The 21,937-nt window shown below is 45.3% G+C and overlaps 1 protein-coding gene across 1 annotated transcript; it reads right to left on the reverse strand.

The window, feature by feature from the left end:
- Nucleotides 1-430: 430 nt before the first annotated feature.
- Nucleotides 431-20,019, reverse strand: gpm6aa (glycoprotein M6Aa; the record flags this gene model as incomplete). The annotated part of the gene is made up of 7 exons (XM_084448798.1): nt 431-583; nt 2,236-2,301; nt 2,567-2,643; nt 2,925-3,078; nt 4,064-4,220; nt 4,476-4,668; nt 19,983-20,019. The coding sequence occupies 7 exons, from the start codon at nt 20,017-20,019 to the stop codon at nt 431-433; spliced, it is 837 nt and encodes a 278-aa protein (XP_084304924.1).
- Nucleotides 20,020-21,937: the final 1,918 nt, after the last annotated feature.

Below are 21,937 nucleotides of genomic sequence, written 5' to 3' on the forward strand. Positions count from 1 at the left end.
AAAGAAAGAAATGCAAATTATTCAATGTAAAAAGCAATATGAAATATTCTATTGCTACTTCTAATTCAACTCTACACTACACTATCATCTATAATAAACAACTACTATATAATAATAATAATAATAATAATAATGTTATTATTATTATTATTATTATTATTGTTGCTATTATTATTGTTATTGATATTAATAATAATAATAATAATAATAAAGTCCATGATGGAGGTAATGGGGCTTTGTCATCTGAAATGCTGTTTGTGGGGGTTATGTGAAGGTTCCCCAGACCATTTTGTCATATGACGCACCAGTGACATCAGCGGCGTTTGAGGGCCCTGGGCGCCACCCAGCCCCCCTCTGCAGGGGGAGAAAGAGAGAGGGAGGGAGGTGGCTGGGGGGGGGGGGAGTGGCTGGGCCAGGCCTCACGCTGATCTTATGTGTAAGCGTTGAGACGCTCCTTGGAGCGGGTGGAGTGGATGTCGTGAAGCTCCTGCTCCTCCTTTGACTTGATGTCCTCGTACTTCTGCATCCTGCAGGCGTCCTTCACGTAGGCCCAGTTGGCCGAGAGCACCATCAAGTAGTGGATCTGAAACAGTGGGGACACCACACTCAGTCAGCCATTCAGTCATGCTGAAGAAGTTGCAAACAAATGGTTTGAAAGTTGCTCATCCACATTGGCATTGTCTCAATGGAGCAGTTAATTACCAGTGAATCTGTAGGCCTATTTCCTTCATGCGTCGGCAGGAGGCACTGCAGTACATGCAGTAGGCTGGGCCACTGTGTTTCCATGGCAGCAGCAAAGGCTCCATGGAGACACACTGCCATTGTGAATGTAATGTGTGAAACGACTATACTTGTGAGCTGCAACTCCTTTCACAAGAGATCACGCTCATTTAGGACTGTACCGCTCATCTGATGTATGCACAATGACTAACTAGGTCGTTGGAGCTTTGCAGCCAACTAGACTGGACATGTAAATGAAACATGAAAATACCGGACTCAATTTTGTTAATAATCATGTCGAATTTTGCTATTTCACATTTTTGTATGAGAGTTATTATCTAATAGAAACTGCAGGACATACATTTTTCAATGCAGATGAAAAAAATGAAAAAAAGATGGGAGTTGATTTTGCTGTAGTCTACTAGGGGTCTTTGTGTGGACCCACCCTTCTGTTGGCGAGCCTCTGTATCTCTGCTCCACTGTTTTCTTACAAAATAGGAGAGGCATTGTCTCGCTACAATTTTCACCATCATCCTTGACTAACGAGTGCATTCTCTTTTCTTAGAAAATGGCTCCTATGCCACAAATTACTAAGTGATGTTTTCAACAAGCTCAGGGCCTTTCTTCTCCCAGTTTCCATGACAACACTGTGACATGCCCAGCGTCTCCGAGCAGGGGAGAGAGAAAAAGCTCCGTCTCTCCACTGCACCAAACTACCAGGCCTCTACCAGGCCCCACACACATTAAACACCATGATAACATGCCTCTACCAGGCCCCACACACATTAAACACCATCATAACATGCCTCTACCAGGCCCCACACACATTAAACACCATGATAACATGCCTCTACCAGGCCCCACACACATTAAACACCATGATAACATGCCTCTACCAGGCCCCACACACATTAAACACCATGATAACATGCCTCTACCAGGCCCCACACACATTAAACACCATGATAACATGCCTCTACCAGGCCCCACACACATTAAACACCATGATAACATGCCTCTACCAGGCCCCACACACATTAAACACCATGATAACATGCCTCTACCAGCCTCACACACATTAAACACCATGATAACATGCCTCTACCAGGCCACACACACATTCAACACCATGATAACATGCCTCTACCAGGCCCACTCACATTAAACACCATGATAACATGCCTCTATCAGGCCCGTCATCACATCTATTCATTCTTTTACCATCATAATAAAAAGGGGCATGTCAAATAACAACCTTGTAATCTCATTTGTTATGGACTTAAATTGAATTTAGAAACCTTCACAGCCCAGTGGGGAACTCTAACAAAATCATATTTTTCTCATATGATTGAACATGCTTTATCATCCGCAGTGGTTCATACAGATAAGTAGATGTGATTACTGTAGTTCTCATCAGATGAGATCAGTGATATCACAGTCTGATGGATGTACTGTAAATCAAAGCAGTGGTATCTAGCAAAGATAGGGTGGTACATTGAAGTTGATGTCGCTCACCATAGCAATAACAGCTGCTCCTGCACCCGCCAGGGCACATATGAACAGGTGGAACGTCATGTCCAGCTGTAGCACACACACACAAGAGAGGACACCTCAGTCAGGCTGCATTATGAACATGGAGGTCCACACATCATTCACAATAGGGTACAATGCATCACTTGAAAATAACTACTCATATAGTCTATGAAACCTTTGACACAAGGACATATTCTGCTGGTGTTACCACTTTAAAAGCTTTCAAAATAAATAAACGTCATGCATCCTTAATTAGGCTCATATCAATGCTTTGCTAAATGTTTTAGTCTGTCATATTCATTCTTTTACCCACCTCGTTTGAGTCACACATCTTGTAAAACTTCTCAGATCCAGCACACACAGTTTTGGCCTCAGCAATTGGCACGATACCTGAAACGAGAGGTATACTATGGTCATCTCTGTAACTGTTTCTGCAAACTGTATTGTGCATTCTCTGTTGTGCATGACCTATGTATGACCTGTTGACAATATTCCAGAAAATGCTAATAAAGGCTCAGAGAAAGAGGGAGGGAGGGGGAGAGAGAGAGAGAGGGAGAGAGGGAGAGAGAGAGGGAGAGAGACAGACAGAAAGAGAAAGAGAGGCAGAAGAGAAGAGAGAGAGAGAGGGGAGAGGGGTGGGGGGGGAGATATGTATCTGTATCCTTCCTTACCATACTGGCGTGGGTCCAAGCACAAAGTGGCCCCCTCCAGCACGGTAGCGTTTTGGCAAATGGTCCAAATGTTGAAGTACATGAAGACAGGGAGGGCGGTGAAGGCCGTCACCCCGAGCCAAGCCAGCATGAAGATATACGTCAGCATGATGAACTGGGAGAAGAAATGGGACAAGAAATCAGATGAAAGTCCTGGCGTCAAAGCCTGTGGGAGTGTTATAGAGAGCAGTGTTATAGAGACTCGTTTTGACACCATTATGAAGGAATGTCACTTGTGATGTCAGTTATCACCTGGCATAATATCTATAGGCTACATATCTATTTACAGTACATATTACAGTGCGTATATTTATCGAGGTGAACTCAAGGCACCCAAGAACTTGACACACTCAAGCCAAGAGACTCGCACTTCCTTCCTTGAAAATTACTCTAACTGTGATCCGCTTAAAAAGTAAAGTAGTGTAAAGTAGATGTCATCATCCTCCATTATTCAAATGGCCTGAGGATGAGACGAATAAGAAATTAATTTCAGGTTAATTACAGTAATATTTATGCAAAGATTAAGTGGGCTGGCATTATATACATCTGATTCAATGACTATAAGGCCTACCGGTTACAGCTGATACTGAGTCGTCAACTCTGGGCAGCCAAAGTGCCGGCCTAAAGCCTTGATCTCCGTCCACCAGTCGTCAATCAATCAATCAATCAAAGCTTTATTTATATAGCGCATTTCATACCCAGAGGCAACACAATGCGCTTTACAGAGAACAAGGGAGGAGGGCAGACGTCCCACCCCTACATATTCCAGAGGGAAGCAAAAAAACAGTAATCACCCGGGGGCCAGATAAGTGAGCTGTAAAAATTCTTCCCTGACCCCTCTCAACAAGGCGATCGAGCAAGCTCCAGGAGTATGTTTGTCTACCGGCTAAGAACATTTACAGAGCAATAAATAACATTAAATTAAATTTTCAGAGTAAGAGAGGCTAATAACATCATAGGAGAGACATGGCAAACATTGGTGTATGTCTGTGTGTGCATGAATGTGCCTGGGCCCAGATAGAGGCAGGGTCAGGGGTAGGATCGGGGTAGGAAAAGGATACGGACCCGGGTTAGGGTGAGGGGAAGGGGATCTGCCTTACCCAGGCACTGACACAGCGTCCGCAGGTGGTGATCTTGAAGTCTCCGTACAGGTCTTTGATGGCGCCGCTGGTGAAGAAGCCCTCCACCATCAGCAGGATCCCGTAGACGAAGAAGGCCGAGGCGATACCGTAGATCACGTACTTGATGATGTCGATCCTGGACCAAAGACAGAAAAAGAGTGAACGGCAGGCAGCCGTTGAGCAGCACCGTCACCAGGCATGACTAAACAGCCACAATGGGACAGCTGTCAATTGGTAGAGCTTGAAACTTGTAATATTGGGGTTGTAGGTTCGAGACCCACATTAAATACGGCTGTGCATTTCATGGTATCTGTACCATATACATCACACCATATACAGATAAAAACATGTGTGTTTATCTGGGACGGAGGGCTGCTGGACCTGTGCTTACATGGTAAAGATGTCCAGAGAGTCCATGGGGCTCCTCACCACCTCAAAATAGTTCTGCAGGATGGTGACGGTGCCCGAGAGGGCCTCATGGCCGCAGCCGCAGAACAGCGCCACGCCAGCGTACAGCAGGACAGTGGCAATGAGGGAGGGGTAGGGAATCCCCCCCAGGCATTTGATGCAGCACTCCAGACATCCTGAACAGAGAGAGAGAGAGAGAGAAACGGTCAGCTGTCAGTCAGACGGTTCGAACCATATAAAGTCAACGTTCAAAATAGGAGGCAAGCCCAGGGGCTGTGATGGAGAGAGAACCAGTCAGCTGTCTGAGGCGAGACCTGGAGTAGATCTGAGGAGGAGTCTGGTGGTGAAACAGTGGGTAGTTAAGAGTATCCATTTTGTACCTCCATCCCAGCGACAGCGCAGGGCGAGAGGTAATGTTTTCGGTGACGTGTTGGTGCGTCCGTTTATTGGTGTTAGCAGGATTACGCAAAAACTACCAGAGCGATTTTCATGACAGTCAGTGGAACGGTGTAGCATGGTCCAACTTACAGGCCATTACACTTTGGAGTGGATCCAAATCACGTGCCGGTTCCACAGGCCGCCGAAATATAGCCGGCCAATCACCTCCATTCATTTTTTGGACTTATTGTAGGCTCAGGAGCAAAACATTCCCCTCATTCATTGTTATTTGGGGGAATTGAAACAGCCAAATATGAACATGGGAAGGTTCCAGCATTTGAGGCGGTGACGCCAAGACTGTGGAACGCTCTTCCCCAGGCCCTGAGAGAGCCATCCACTGAACTCATGTTCAAAAAACTTCTTAAGACACACATGTTCAGGCAGGCCTTCGGCCATCTATAACGCCTTGCTGCTCGCAATGTTGTTTTTTTCTGTTCTGTGTCGTTTTAATTTTGTCTCGTGTTGTATTGCCATTTTAATTTATTACTGTAAAGCACTCTGTGCATCCGTGCTGTGAAGAGCGCTATATAAATAAAGCTTACTTACTTACTTACTTACTTACTTACTTACAGAGACACAGGGTCTAGACTGCTATAAAGCATTCCACCTACCGGATGCAGCAACACCAAACAGTTCCTGCACGCATGCACGTGTGCACACACAGAGCCACACAATGCATTCATGGGTGGAGGCCTGTGCTCTCTGAGCACCATTTCTAGTTTTATAAATGTATTTCTGAATTTATCCCATTTTCACCTGATGTATTGTCCATTTTTTTTCCTGTCCCTGCTGTGGAGGTGCTGCGATCCGGAAGAGAGAGACAGCTACCCGACTCTCTCAAACCCGGGACCGTGAACTCTGACACCAGATGGGGTCGCTGTAGAGTGACGAACGATAAACTAACCCCACTCGGGTGGCAGCCCGATATGTCGCTCTCCTGTGGGATCCAGCCATGTTCTGGTCTGGCGAGACCAGGGCGCGAACCCCTGGCCCTGACGGGCAGCTGCATCAGAACCCAGTGCTTAGACCACTACACCACTGAGCAGAACCACTACACCACTGAGCAGAACCACTACACCACTGAGCCACCCAGCCAAGAGAACCTTTGGAAGTGGAACCATAAGATAATACTGTTTACCCATACTGAACACACCCCTGACCCATACTGACCACACCCCTGACCCATACTGACCACACCCCTGACCCATACTGACCACACCCCTGACCCATACTGAACACACCCCTGACCCATACTGACCACACCCCTGACCCATACTGAACACACCCCTGATGTTGAGCATCTGAACCTGGGCACTATCGACCCCTGACCCCTAATGAGCCTGCTCACCTCTACCAGAAGGAGCGTGGTGAGTCAGCCCTGTTCAGCTGCTGTTCAGTGTGTGTGTGTGTGTGTGTGTGTGTGTGTGTGTGTGTGTGTGTGTGTGTGTGTGTGTGTGTGTGTGCGTGTGTGTACGTGTGCGTGTGTGTGCGTGCATGCGCATGTGTGCATGTGTGGGCTGTGGAGACAGACTGGACAGTCTCAAGCTATGTGTGTTTCTGTAGCTGTTTCTGGTGAGGTAGAGAGTCAGTATAGTGAGTCAGCATAGTGAGTCAGTATAGTGAGTCAGCATAGTGAGTCAGTATAGTGAGTCAGCATAGTGAGTCAGTATAGTGAGTCAGTATAGTGAGTCAGTATAGTGAGCCAGTATAGTGAGTCAGTATAGTGAGTCAGTATAGTGAGTCAGCATAGTGAGTCAGTATAGTGAGTCAGCATAGTGAGTCAGTATAGTGAGTCAGCATAGTGAGTCAGTATAGTGAGTCAGTATAGTGAGTCAGTATAGTGAGCCAGTATAGTGAGCCAGTATAGTGAGTCAGTATAGTGAGTCAGTATAGTGAGTCAGTATAGTGAGTCAGTATAGTGAGTCAGTATAGTGAGTCAGTATAGTGAGTCAGTATAGTGAGTCAGTATAGTGAGCCAGTATAGTGAGTCAGTATAGTGAGTCAGTATAGTGAGCCAGTATAGTGAGTCAGTATAGTGAGTCAGTATAGTGAGTCAGTATAGTGAGTCAGTATAGTGAGTCAGTATAGTGAGTCAGTATAGTGAGCCAGTATAGTGAGTCAGTATAGTGAGTCAGTATAGTGAGTCAGTATAGTGAGTCAGTATAGTGAGCCAGTATAGTGAGTCAGTATAGAGAGCCAGTATAGTGAGTCAGTATAGTGAGTCAGTATAGTGAGTCAGTATAGTGAGTCAGTATAGTGAGTCAGTATAGAGAGCCAGTATAGTGAGTCAGTATAGTGAGTCAGTATAGTGAGTCAGTATAGTGAGTCAGTATAGAGAGTCAGTATAGTGAGTCAGTATAGTGAGTCAGTATAGTGAGTCAGTATAATGAGCCAGTATAGTGAGTCAGTATAGTGAGTCAGTATAGTGAGTCAGTATAGTGAGTCAGTATAGTGAGCCAGTATAGTGAGTCAGTATAGTGAGTCAGTATAGTGAGCCAGTATAGTGAGTCAGTATAGTGAGTCAGTATAGTGAGTCAGTATAGTGAGTCAGTATAGAGTCAGTATAGTGAGTCAGTATAGTGAGTCAGTATAGTGAGTCAGTATAGTGAGCCAGTATAGTGAGTCAGTATAGTGAGTCAGTATAGTGAGTCAGTATAGTGAGTCAGTATAGTGAGTCAGGTATAGTGAGTCAGTATAGTGAGTCAGTCCAGTCAGAAAAAATAAATTCCATACTTCCAATTAACTTACATTGCAGCCCATCACACAAAACTAATTTTAGACTGGATCTGATCCCAATCCAAATCTCAGCCAAGAATTGAGCAGAACTGGGGTCCAACTGTGGCTATTTCCTAACTGCACACCACACTCTGATATGGCTCACCCAAATCAATGTACATAGCTAAATTAGCAGTCTGCTTTGATTTGGGTGAGCCATATCAGAATGTGTCGAAATGCACAAATGTAATTTCATGCTCAAAGAATTAGAGAGGATTCCTCTGGAGAATTTTACACCCGCATTAGAACCCTTGATTCAATCCTCTTTCTCCTCATTCATCTTTTTCATTCCCCCAAAAAGTCCGCAACCGCACAGTCGATTTCTAGTGTTATTCTAGAAGATCCCAATAAATGACGCGGACATATCCCTGCCATCTATAATATTATAAATAAACGTTTGAAATTAAATCTCCTCCATCATCATCCCCATGCGATCTGCTCTTGGTGTAAAGAGAACAGCCCTCCTCCTCCTCCACGCTCCGCCTCTGTCTCTGTGTAGGACCTGCTTTGAATACCAAGCAGCTCCAGCCTGCCAGGCTTGCGCAGCGCTGACGGAGATACGCCTTTTCTGTCCTGGATATATTCCGTCTCCTCGCAGATGTAATCCAGCACTGTTGTCTGCACTGGGGATCCCCGTCGCTTTCGGCGCAATTGTCTTTTAATGGGTCCTTATCGCTTTTGGCGGGAAAAGCGATGAAAACGAGCGTTGACACCGCCTAGCTCTACAGAGAGCATTGTGAGAGCAACTGCAATGCAATTACTCATTGACGTAAATGATTCAAGTCATGTCACTAATCAAGGTTTTATTACCTGCATTATTCAAATGAGTCTCCCGTGACTGGGCGGATGCAAGAACATCCATTTCAGGTGTAGGCTTAGACTGATAGCCTACCAAGTTGTCATCTCTGTGCATTCAAAGTCTTATAGCCTTCATCTCCTTCTTCCTGCAACTCACATTAGTATTTCAGAAGAGATGAGGTTGTAGGCTACAGCACTGTTTACATCTGATGTATTGACTATGGCCTACTGGCTGTTGTGTGTGTTGCATTCGTGTTTTTAGGCTGCATGTAGGCAGCCTCTGGGATCAACCAAGGAGTTTATGACTGAGCAGTCAATAAGACACTAGTTTGAATTATGGCTCACTAGCCACCACACAAATAATGATCTAGTTTATACAGTATCCTTGAGACGTGACTGAAGTCTATAAGGAAATGAGATGTTGTTGCCATGGCAACTGTAAAAGGATAAGGATCTGAGGCAGGCACGGAGCAGTAAGGAGAGGATGTGAGGAAGGGGATGTTTTATTGATTGCGTGGTGCTATACTGTGGTAGGAGAAAGCATCGGGTTGGTCACACAAGTAACCGCGTCGAGAGAGCCACAGTCATGGCAGCGTGTAGCCTATGGCTGTTTGAGAATGATTTGCATACATGAAAAACAATGATTTTCCTTCTTTCTTTCTTTCTTTCTTTCTTTCTTTCTTTCTTTCTTTCTTTCTTTCTTTCTTTCTTTCTTTCTTTTCTTTCTGTTAACTTAGTTGATTTGAGTCATTGTTTATTACTTTTTGTTGTCCATTGTCTATTATACTGTAACTCTTATTTTTTTAAATCACGGTAGCCTGTCATAATATCTTATCTTTGGCACCAAGCACCTGATATTTGCAAGAAATTTGCAATCTGACATCAAGTCAGACAGAGCTCCCCTAGTCCCGTTTCAACACAGTCATCATTATCCTTTTCTGCACTCCCCATTGATCCTGACTCACTCTGCGAGATGTGAGCCGGTGAAAATGACAAGCAGTGTGTGAAGTGACTGAGAGAGCTGCTGGTGATGGGTCCATTATGTAGCAGCAGCACAGCCCAGTGCCTGCCATTCACATTCATTATTTACGCTGGCTGGATTCGTGTTACATTACCTGGGACGAGAAAGACGCCTGTTTAATGAACAGTAACTAGGATGCAAATTGTTCGTGCAGTTTGAATGTGAGTGTGTTGTATCTAGATGGACTGGCTCACTGCCAGCGTTGGAATTTGATTGCTTTGGTAAAGACCGGACTCTGAATTAGTTTCAGCCAGATGCTTAAAGGTACTATGGGAAATTAAAGGTACTATGGGAAATTGCTTTGTGCACTGATTGGTGATTGGTTGAAATCTGTATTTTGGAGCCTCCCTTAATCAATAAGCAAAGGGATACAAGTATGCTGCTTGTTTCAATGGTAGTAAAATGGCCTTGTTACTGAGAGGGAAAGTGACGTCTCCCTGGCATCCAGAGGGTGAGTTAGTTATTCAAACAGGGTATGATAGCCACACCCACTTTTCAAACAGGGTATGATAGCCACACCCACTTTTGAAACAGGGTATGATAGCCACACCCACTTTTCAAACAGGGTATGATAGCCACACCCACTTTTCAAACAGGGTATGATAGCCACACCCACTTTTCAAACAGGGTATGATAGCCACACCCACTTTTCAAATAGTTGCTTGTTAAAATTGTTTCAATATTGTGGGCAACATAAATGTCCAAATATGATCTTATTAAACTGTTATAGATGGATTGGGGGGAGGAGAGGGGCGTATCAGTCCAAGAATATAACAAAATACAGGCAGGATTCAAGACCATTGTGTCCTTTGTTCTGAAGCTGTGTTTATATCAAATAAATATTCAGTTATGGGCACCAAGAAATAAAATGGATGAAAGCGCTTGTCACAGTAAATCCAGGCAACGTGAGGATTAGTTTTAACCCACAAATAAATGCTGAATCAAGAGATCTCTCCATCCCCTCGATAGTCCCCTGAAACACAAATCTGCTCTTTAAAAAGAGAAGCATGTTATTTCGCCATGACCCCAAACATATCCCCCTCGTCCAATCAACAGAAGGCGTCTCTCTAATACAAAGGACACCCCCCTCCCATGCCCCCTCCCAACTCCCACCTCTCTCCCATCTGTCAGCACCATGTCCGACAGGCAAGAGGGATACGAGCGCGTGCACATACACACACACACACGCACGCACGCACACACACACACACACACACACACACACACACACACACACACACACACACAAACACACATTTATACAACCCCCAAACTCTCACAAAGGTTGAGGCTACCATTACATAACGATCAGTCTCCTGTCTCAATGAGAACATTTGCTGAAGCATCTCGAAGGCAACAGTTCTCCAAAGGACTATTCAGAAGGCAAAGAACTTAATATGATCCACACACATTAGCACCATCACCATGGCAAGAGCTAGAGAGCTAGAGTACCATTAGCTTCAGCACAGCAGGGGGGAGAGGGAGGAAGAAGCAGCGAAAAGAAAGAAAGGGGGAGTGAGGGAGGGAGGGAGCAAGAAAGAGATTGAAAGAAAACTGGTGTCTGGTGTGGTGTCTCATGCTGTGTGCTCAAGGCAGATTTGCACATGATGCAAATAATAAATAATAATGTTGCTCATTAGATCCTTAAAGGACAATGCTCATTTTTGACAACCTGGACCTTATTTACGACATATTATAAGACGTTTGACTCACCGAGATCACTTTGGTGTAGTTCGGAGGCCTGTAGAAGAAATTTTAAATCCAGCGCGAGCCAGTATATGCATGTAATGGCGGTGGTGGGGGCACCGAGAATGCAGTTTTTAAAAATCTATTTTCTGCCGCAAAACGGTTGTTTTCATCAATCTGTCTTTATGAATCGCTAGTTGTGCTTACATAGAGCGTAGGCCTGTTGTGGTATTTCACATGCCTCTGTAATATGATCTTTAGAAACGTCTTTAGACACGAAATAGCTTCCTCACTTGCTCCAGCATGCATGCGCACAGTGTGCTGGAGCAACGATTGCGCGCTGTGCGCATTAGTGCTGGAGCAAGTGAGGAAGCTATTTCGTTTCGAAAGACGTTTCTAAAGATCATGGCATGTGAAAACCACAACAGTTATGCTCTATGTAAGCACAACTAGCGATTCATCAAGACAGATTGATGAAAACAACCGTTTCGCGGCAGAAAATAGATTTTTAGAAACTGCATTCTAACTGCCCCGACCACCGCCATTACATGGATATACTGGCTCGCGCTGGATTTTACATTTCTTCTACATGCCTCCGAACTACACCAAAGTGATCTCGGTGAGTCAAACGTCTTATAATATGTCGTAAATAAGGTCCAGGTTGTCAAAAACGAGCATTGTCCTTTAAGCCTGTGGACTTCAGTGATGGGGGAGGGGGGGGCAGCTACAGATTGACAAGAACAAGTGATGTGTGGGGGCTGGGCATGGCGTCCTCGTCTGTGAGCGTCGGGGCGTACGTGGGGGCTGGGCATGGCGTCCTCGTCTGTGAGCGTCGGAGCGTACGTGGGGGCGGAGCATGGCGTCCTCGTCTGTGAGCATCGGGGCGTACGTGGGGGCTGGGCATGGCGTCCTCGTCTGTGAGCATCGGGGCGTACGTGGGGGCGGAGCATGGCGTCCTGGTCTGTGAGCGTCGGGGCGTACGTGGGGGCGGGGCATGGCGTCCTGGTCTGTGAGCGTCGGGGCGTACGTGGGGGCGGGGCATGGCGTCCTGGTCTGTGAGCGTCGGGGCGTACGTGGGGGCGGGGCATGGCGTCCTGGTCTGTGAGCGTCGGGGCGTACGTGTCTCGGTCCCTCACTCTGATATGCAGCCGAGCGCTCGGCCCTCTCTCCCCCGGGACGAGCAGGTTCACCCCCGACTCCTCTGCGCATGTTTAATCAACCAGTATGGTTGCCATGTCAACTGCAGCGCAAAATATGAGAATAGGCCATGACCCACTTACTGTACGTCAGCAAATTCAGAGGGACAATAGTGAACGAGACATTTCACACAGATTACCCCTCCGGGGCGAACGGGAGTACAGACCCAGGTCTGAAAGCCTGCAGATAGGCACTGATTTTTTTTCTCTCTCTCTTTTCTATCTCCAAGATGGTCGTTGAAATGGTCCTGATTGCTGAACCTGGAAGTGCCTGTTGTCTTCACTGTTGCAGTGTACCTTGTGTGGAGCTATGGAGCTAGAGTAGTGCAGGTTAGAGATGAATGTGAAATCAGGCTGGAGCCCTTTGTCTGGTTTGTACAACAGTCTTTGTGTTTTGCTAGGTTTCACTTTTTTGTTGCCCATGGTTTTACTCGGTACAAGGACCAAATTTATGAGTGGAAAATCTTCAAAATATGTTTTCAAGCACCTGCTATTCCTTATCTCAAATCTACTTACACTAGCGACTCATTATGTTGAGAACAATGAGAAATCCTTCAGATGTTGGCCAGCTATACAGTAGCTGTAAGAAATCTTAAGGGAATCATTGGTGGAACTCTCTTGAGCTCCCCTGGGTGGGACAGAGCTAGGGGTCAGGAACTATGAGACCGCGGGTCACCCTGGGTGGGACAGAGCTAGGGGTCAGGGACAATGAGACCGAGGGTCACCCTGGGTGGGACAGAGCTAGGGGTCAGGAACAAGGAGACCGAGGGTCACCCTGGGTGGGACAGAGCTAGGGGTCAGGAACAAGGAGACCGAGGGTCTCACTGTACTAAGGAAGGACAGAGCTCCCAGTGTGAGAGAAGTATCTGCACATGAATTTTAACACTCAAAATGGGGATAGGAATGTGCATACATTTCAACATTTCAACTACTGTATAGTATCAAAGGGCATCCATTTCAACAAACAGTACCCATTTTGAGAACCAAATATCTGAATGCATGCATGGTGATATGCATGTAAAATATTATTTTTCTCAACATCCTACTTTTCTATAAAAATAGAATGCCTGTGTTTTGCTCCTGACTCTTGTGGCAGGCATTGTGACGTATTGTAGTGAACGCCCAATAAAACGGATCAAACAGAAGGAGAACCAATGGCTTGCAGAGAAGCATCTTGGCTCAGACAATGCTAACAGGTGTTCCTCTCTCACATTTTCCATTCAAAGCTGGGCCAGTCAGAGCACTAATGATCAACTAAATGCTGCTTAAATAAAGCTATTTTTCAGACATAACTTTGCCTTGACAGATAATTAAGAATTGATTCAAATTATAGACACAACTCAGATTACACAATCTTTACAACGTAGGTGTAAAGGAGCATTTTTCCATATTAGGGCGTTGGTTGCTCCCCTGTTGTGGAGACTGGTTTGGCACCTAGCGTGTAACGGCACATTTGGCAAACAGCTGAAGTGAGCAGAGCCCACCTGGTGCAACTGACTCATAATCTCAGATCTGCTTCCTCAGAGGAGGACAGGAGGACATAAGGGCCTCAGCATATTGTGTTTACCCACTAACACCTATAATCTCTACTCGTCTCTGCACATCTCTACACATCTCTACTCATCCTTACACATTTAAACTCATACTATCTCTACTCATCTTTACAAATCTTTACACGTTTAATCTCTACTCTTCTCTACACATCTTTACACACCTCTACTCATCTCTACTCACCTCTACTCACCTCGACTCATCTCTACTCACCTCTACTCATCTCTATTCATCTCTACTCACCTCTACTCATCTCTACTCACCTCTACTCACCTCTACTCACCTCTACTCATCTCTACTCACCTCTACTCATCTCTACTCACCTCTACTCATCTCTACTCACCTCTACTCATCTCTACTCACCTCTATTCATCTCTACTCACCTCTACTCATCTCTACTCATCTCTACTCACCTCTACTCATCTCTACTCACCTCTACTCATCTCTACTCACCTCTACTCATCTCTACTCACCTCTACACATCTCTACTCATCTACACATCTCTTCTATGCTCTACACATCTCTACTATGCTCTACACATCTTCTCTACTCATCTCTACACATTTAAACTCATGCGACATACTAGCGTCATGTCCAGGGGGTGTAGTGGTACATACTAGCGTCATGTCCAGGGGGTGTAGTGGTACATACTAGCGTCATGTCCAGGGGGTGTAGTGGTACATACTAGCGTCATGTCCAGGGGGTGTAGTGGTACATACTAGCGTCATGTCCAGGGGGTGTAGTGGTACATACTAGCGTCATGTCCAGGGGTGTAGTGGTACATACTAGCGTCATGTCCAGGGGGTGTAGTGGTACATACTAGCGTCATGTCCAGGGGGTGTAGTGGTACATACTAGCGTCATGTCCAGGGGGTGTAGTGGTACATACTAGCGTCATGTCCAGGGGGTGTAGTGGTACATCAAGCTGCCTCACGCTAAAGAATCAGGAGATCGGCTCCTGCCCTATGGACAAGTATCTCTACTTGTCTACTTGTCTCTACACATCTCTACTCATCACTACTCATCCCTACACATCTCTACTCATCATTAACATCTATACACATCTCTAATAATCTCTACTTGTCTACTTGTCTCTACACATCTCTACTCATCATTAACATCTATACACATCTCTACTCATCTCTACACATCTCTACTCATCATTAACATCTATACACATCTCTACTTATCTCTTCATGTCCACAAATCTCTACACATCTTGACTCATCTCTACATGTCTCCACATCTCTACACACATCTACATCTCAACACATCTCTATATGTCTCCACATCTCTACACACATCTACATCTCAACTCATCTCTATATGTCTCCACATCTCTACACACATCTACATCTCAACACATCTCTATATGTCTCCACATCTCTACACACATCTACATCTCAACACATCTCTACATGTCTCCACATCTCTACACATATCTACATCTCGACTCATCTCTATATGTCTCCACATCTCTACACATATCTACATCTCAACACATCTCTATATGTCTCCACATCTCTACACACATCTACATCTCAACACATCTCTATATGTCTCCACATCTCTACACACATCTACATCTCAACACATCTCTACATGTCTCCACATCTCTACACACATCTACATCTCAACACATCTCTACATGTATCCACATCTCTACACATATCTACATCTCAACACATCTCTATATGTCTCCACATCTCTACACACATCTACATCTCAACACATCTCTACATGTCTCCACATCTCTACACATCTCTACATGTCTCCACATCTCTACACACATCTACATCTCAACACATCTCTATATGTCTCCACATCTCTACTCACAGCCATAAAGACTTATTTTAGTCCTATGCTGCTTTTTCCCCTTATTTTTTTCTTTTCTTTTACTTTGCCCACCTCCACATCATTAGAGGGTCATACTGTAACCAATTAGCCGGTATATCATTCTTCTTTTACCACATCCCTTAGCTATTGCTCTGCTGTACACCCAATGACAGGACAGTCCTCAGATGACCCAAAGGCCTTATCCAAACATAAAGACCCAATGACAGGACAGTCCTCAGTCCTTATCCAAACATAAAGGATCAGTGATGGGGTGGACGGAGAGGGGATTTACTGGTGAGGTAACCCAGAGAAAGTCCACTTCAATCTGCTTCTCTTTTTAATATCATGGACATGGCTCATCATTTTTAATACCATGGACATGGGTGATCTGGGGCTGAGGTTGAGTCTGTCTGTTGTGAATGAGATATGTTCAAAACTAAAAATGAATATAGCTTGCAACAGATGAAACCCCATGACATAGGAGACAATTCAGGAAATGCTTCACCTTATGAAAGGTCTCCAAGACTAATACGATCATTAATTGTCCAAACTCCCAAGAGGGTGCTAAATCCCACTTGTCTTATAAAGTATAAACTGGCCCTCCATAAAGGCAGGGTGACCAATGTGCCCTGGCTCAATAACAACAGCTGCCCAAAATGTACCATTGAAGGATTTCCTCATTCAGGCAAAAAGCCACTACTTGGCTGTGGGTCTTTAAATCAACAGATGAAATAATTCATGTACAAGGTGTGGTGCCGTAGATGTTGTCAGATTATATTGTTTTTCATATTTCCCTTCTTGAAATGTCAAGGCATTTTTGTGCGTGGCTGTAAGCCAGTGCACCTAGGATAGCGTTTGTCCGGTTATCACTCCCTCCCTCTGTTCAATGTTGACCTGCATTTCTCTGTTGGCACCACAAGAGGCAGTAGTCCCAGCACACCAAAATAAAGGAGGACCAAAAAAATCAACCCGCCCATCTCCACTGCACAAGTAGACTAGCGGTGAAAGCAATGGACTCTCACACAATGGACTCTTAACCCCAACCTACACTAGGGACTGGAAGAAGGACACCAAAACCAACCCACTGATCACCCACTGCACAAGTAGACAAGCAGTGACAGCATTGGACTACCACCCGGGAGATGGGGGTTCAAGGCCCCGGTGGGGATGACTTTATGGGACTATACCCCAAACCTCCACATGTTCATCCTTTCACTCCGACCTTTACCCCTTACCTTATAGATCAGATCCTGTCCCAACCCAAACCCTTATTCGAACCCCAACTCACACTAGGCACTGGAAGAAGGACGCCAAAACTAACCCACCAATCTCCACTGCACAAATAGAGTAGTGGTGAGAGCATTGGCCTCCCACTCAGGAGATCAGGGTTCAAGACCCGGTGGGGATGACTTTATGCCCCAAACCTCCACACGTTCATCCTTTCACTCCAATCTTTTTATCCCTTACCTTTGTCCGGAAACAGAAGTTGAACCAATTGCAGCAAAATAGCTACCGTTACAGGAATCATCAGTGTAACTGCTTTAGCCACTGACAGCGACGATTAATGTAATGGAAGCTGCTGCTAGTTGTTGTGAACTCATGAGCTAACTGGCTATCCCACTCTTATTGTGCTGGATTAGCATTGGAAGCAGTGGAACTGATGTGTCCAGGTGACAAGACCCATCTTTATTTATCAGACATTATTTAATTTCAATTCACAGCTATTTCAGTGGCATGACTAGCTTCCGTTCTACCAGTCCTGAACAGAAACAAGCCAGCCACGCATATAAGCGAGACTGGACCTGGCCTGGTTTGGTTGTGTTTGTTCACTTGCTTTTGAGCTGACCACTTTTTGTATGGGCACAGGGCTCAAAACTGCAAATATCAACACCAAACTTAATTTTGATTATTTGCTATGTTGGGCTGGGTGAACCGCATGCTGTTCTAGAACTTATATAAGTAATAGAATCTGCGTAATGACAGAATGAAAGTTCAAATGCATGGGATATGAAAATGGAAATATCGATATAACACGGTTATCCTCATTGCTATATCCCAGGCATGGTATTATTCAAGTGGTGAGCATTCTGGGAATCCTGGCGCAGCTCCATCCTGTTTTGCACAGAGGTCTCTGAGGTAGATACAGTTCATCACCATGTCAACTCTCTGAGAAAGCACTAAAGAGGAACCTTAATCTAGAGCACTCAGCCCGCAGCCGGCTGCTTTGGCTGCATGTTTTATGAACAGCTTTCCAGTTTTGATGGAGAAGGGATGTGCCAGTGCACATTTGAGCTAGCGGTGCAGAAGTGCCCAACTGAGTCATTAGAGAAAGTGTAATGTCTCACCCAGATGAATGCATATGCTGTGCATGACAGGACAGACCTGCATTCATAGCTTGCATGGTAGCCTCTTTCAGTTGAACAAGCATTACTGGGAGACGGGTAACCAGTGATATTGCAGATTGGCTTCAAGGCTACAGTAGCAGTTACACTGTTGTGTGAGTACACACACAAATGGCAACCAAGAGATATTCGGTCTAAACTGGTACCAGGGAGATGGTGCATGTTCTGAATGTCGGATCAATTTTGAGAACAGATTAGTGTTCTGCGGAGAACATATTGCTTAAAGTCAAGATAAAAAATAACAGCAATGACATCATTAGCCCTAGGTCACCAGAATCTGTAGACCTAGATCACTTTGTATCCATAGGTCAAATTTGCCTAGGATCTCTCTCTCTCTCTGACACACACACACACACACACACACACACACACACACACACACACACACACACACACACACACACACACTCATAAACACACAGGCACACAGACAGGGTGCGCTGTGTCTAGGAAACCAAAATGTCATCCGCAGGACCAGGGTGGACAGCGAGTGGCTGCAGGGATAACGGCTAGACTTGGCCACTGCCATGGCAACTGTTTGAGCTCTCAGTCATGCTCTCTGTGAAGCGCTGGTTTTCAGGGAGGAGAGGGAGGGGAGGGAGGAGAGGGAGGAGAGGGAGGGGAGGGAGGGGAGGGAGGAGGGAGGCGAGGGAGGAGAGGGAGGGGAGGGAGGGGAGGGAGGAGAGAGAGGCAGAGGGAGGAGAGGGAGGAGAGGGAGGGGAGGGAGGAGGGAGGCGAGGGAGGAGAGGGAGGGGAGGGAGGGGAGGGAGGGGAGGGAGGGGAGGGAGGAGGGAGGCGAGGGAGGAGAGGGAGTAGAGAGAGGGGAGGGAGGAGGGAGGGGAGGGAGGAGGGAGGCGAGGGAGGAGAGGGAGTAGAGAGAGGGGAGGGAGGAGGGAGGAGAGGGAGGAGGGAGGAGGGGGAGACAGGCACAGACATACGAGGCTCTGTCACATTCACCAAACCTGGGTTGAAGGGGAAGCAGGAGGGAGGGAGGGAGGGAGGGGGAGATGCATCTCTGTGGAACCATAGCTTCTTTCTCTTTCTATATTTCTCTCTCTCTCTCTCTCTTTTCCTAAAACAAACCTTTTGAACGAATATGGCAGTGGATGAATGCATATATTAAAAACGATGCCTGCCCCTGGCAAACATGAATATATTTATACACTCCTATTTTCCCCAAGCATACACTCAAACAGCACTCAAGAGGCTGGGGTAGGGGTGGGCGGCTGCATTCTAAATAGCAGTCCATCTCTGCACAAAGCAAACAACCCCTCTGCATATGGAAAAGGGAAAGATGTCATGCGTCAAATCCCGATACGTGTTCGATAAACAATGCGATTCCGAGACAATGACTGGGAATTTGAACACAATGGGAGTTAGTGGCATTGAAAGTGGGTTGAGATCTCCTCTCTTCAGTCTTTCTCTCATCGGTCTCGACAGGCAGGGAAGCCTTATCGAGTGAACAAAGACAATCCTCGGCAGGCATTCAGTCCACCCTCACAGAGGCTGTTCACACCCCTCTGACTGCCTCAGCAGCAGACACACACACACACACACACACACACACACACACACACACTCACACACACACTTCTCAGTCAAGCAAACATTCAATGGACAAAGGAATTACCAAAACAGCTGCTCTTTTTTACACTGAGTACTAAGCCAATGTCTCTTCAGCCCTGTCTGCATACCCATAGACACAGACAAATAAGAAACCCAGAATTTTACTTAAAGGGCAATTACACCAACAATATATTAAAAAAGAGTAATATTCTATTCCGTTACCTTTCTGGGTTTGCCCCTCATCCATGTCCTCTTCCATTGTGGCTATTCTAGATTTGGAGCAAATTGAGATGTGACAAAAAGAAAAGCTCCTCGCTTTGCAGGTTCAAACGCCGTTTCTTTTTTTCGGTGCTATGAGCTGTTGGATAGTCCAGAGAGGACTCGTTTCTTTTCTTCTCTCTCCCTCTACTCTGTGTCAGGAGCACTTGTCAGCTGTGATTTGAGTCAAGTCGCTGTGCTGTGAGAGGGATCACTGATTGTGCCTAGTGCTGTCCATCCCGAGCCACAGTGGCGAGTGCTTTAAACCCTGTCTCTGGTGGAGACTGGAGGAAGGAGGAGGAGGAGGGTGGTAAGGGTGATCTCAGCGGTGGGGGGCAGGAGGGAGTGTATGAGCTAGGGAGAGGGAGGGGCTAGAGGCAGGTGCTTTGAGAGAAGAAAAAAAAACACAACAAAAAGCACTCGGTTAGAACACAGTCTATGAAAATAGATTTTCACACCACGCCCAGATAGAGGAGGGGTGTTTTGTGAGAGACACCCCTCCCATACCCAGCCCACCCTGACAACCCCTCTTGTTCAGTTGGAATGGTTGAGCCTGTTCGCCCCCTTGGCTGTGTTCTGCTGCATTAACTGTACCTCTCCTTCATTGAAAAATAAAGATTTTCAGAAATCAAAAATGGATCGTCTTAATCTCATTAATCATACAGATTCAATTAATGGAGTTTTCATGGGATTGTTATCATGTGTGCGGCATGCTGCATGTATGTACTATGTTTAACTGAATGTGTATCATGCTGCATGTATGTACTATGTTTAACTGAATGCGTATCATGCTGCATGTATGTACTATGTTTAACTGAATGCGTATCATGCTGCATGTATGTACTATGTTTAACTGAATGTGTATCAGGCTGCTTGTATGTACTATGTTTAACTGAATGTGCGTTTTTAGAGCATAAACAAGAGCAATGTGAAGTGTGGTAGTATGGATTAATGGATGGATCATTAGATGGATGGATGGATGGATGGATGAATTGATGGATGAATTATGGATCAATAGATAGATAGATAGATAGATAGATAGATAGATAGATAGATAGATAGATAGATAGATGGATGGACAGACAGGTAGATGGATGGACAGATGGACAGATGGATGGTCAACTGATAGAGGGATGGATGAGTGAGTGGATAAATGAATGGGGATGGAGAGATGGATGGATGATGGATAAAAACCTACGTGCACACAAGCAGGAGCAAAATCTGTCAGCCTGTCTTAGTCAAAGGTAATGGGTTGACGTTTGTGTTATTGCGTCATGCTGGTATTCAGGCCTGTTTCTCTCTGTGTGTGCGTGTGTGTATATGTGTGTGTTGTGTCTGTGTTTTTGTGTTGTGTGTGTGTGTGTGTGTGTGTGTGTGTGTGTGTGTGTGTGTACTGCTGTTACTACAGTAGGACTGGCTCATAAATTATCATATATAAACTATTAATAATGCAAAGTATTATGTAACATAACATTACATCACAAAAATAAAGTAAATCTGTGATTGGATGATTCTTGTCTCTGTGTCTGAAAGTCCTCTCTGAAATATGAAACATTTTGATCATTTCAGCCCAGGCTCATATCTCGAAGGTTTCTTTCCAGTAGGCCTACAGGTTAGCTACAGTACATAGTACATGTGCAGTAAGGGCAGGCCTGGCCTCATATTTTCTCACAGTGCCATGCTATATTTAACTTTGCTATAGAGAGAATGAATAGGCACTCAATTTATGGCCTGTTGTTCCTGCATCTCCAGGGCATTGTAGAAGACTGTGTTTAAGAACACAGAGACACAAATTAATATACAAAATATACACATTACATACTGTACATCAATGGAATGATTGTGACTTCACAATGAACGTGACATCACAATGGAATGATTGGGACATCACAATTAATGTGTCATCACAATGGAATGAT

Source organism: Borostomias antarcticus, assembly GCF_949987555.1.
Source record: "Borostomias antarcticus genome assembly, chromosome: 14".
In the NCBI taxonomy this organism is placed as follows: Eukaryota; Metazoa; Chordata; class Actinopteri; order Stomiiformes; family Stomiidae; genus Borostomias; species Borostomias antarcticus.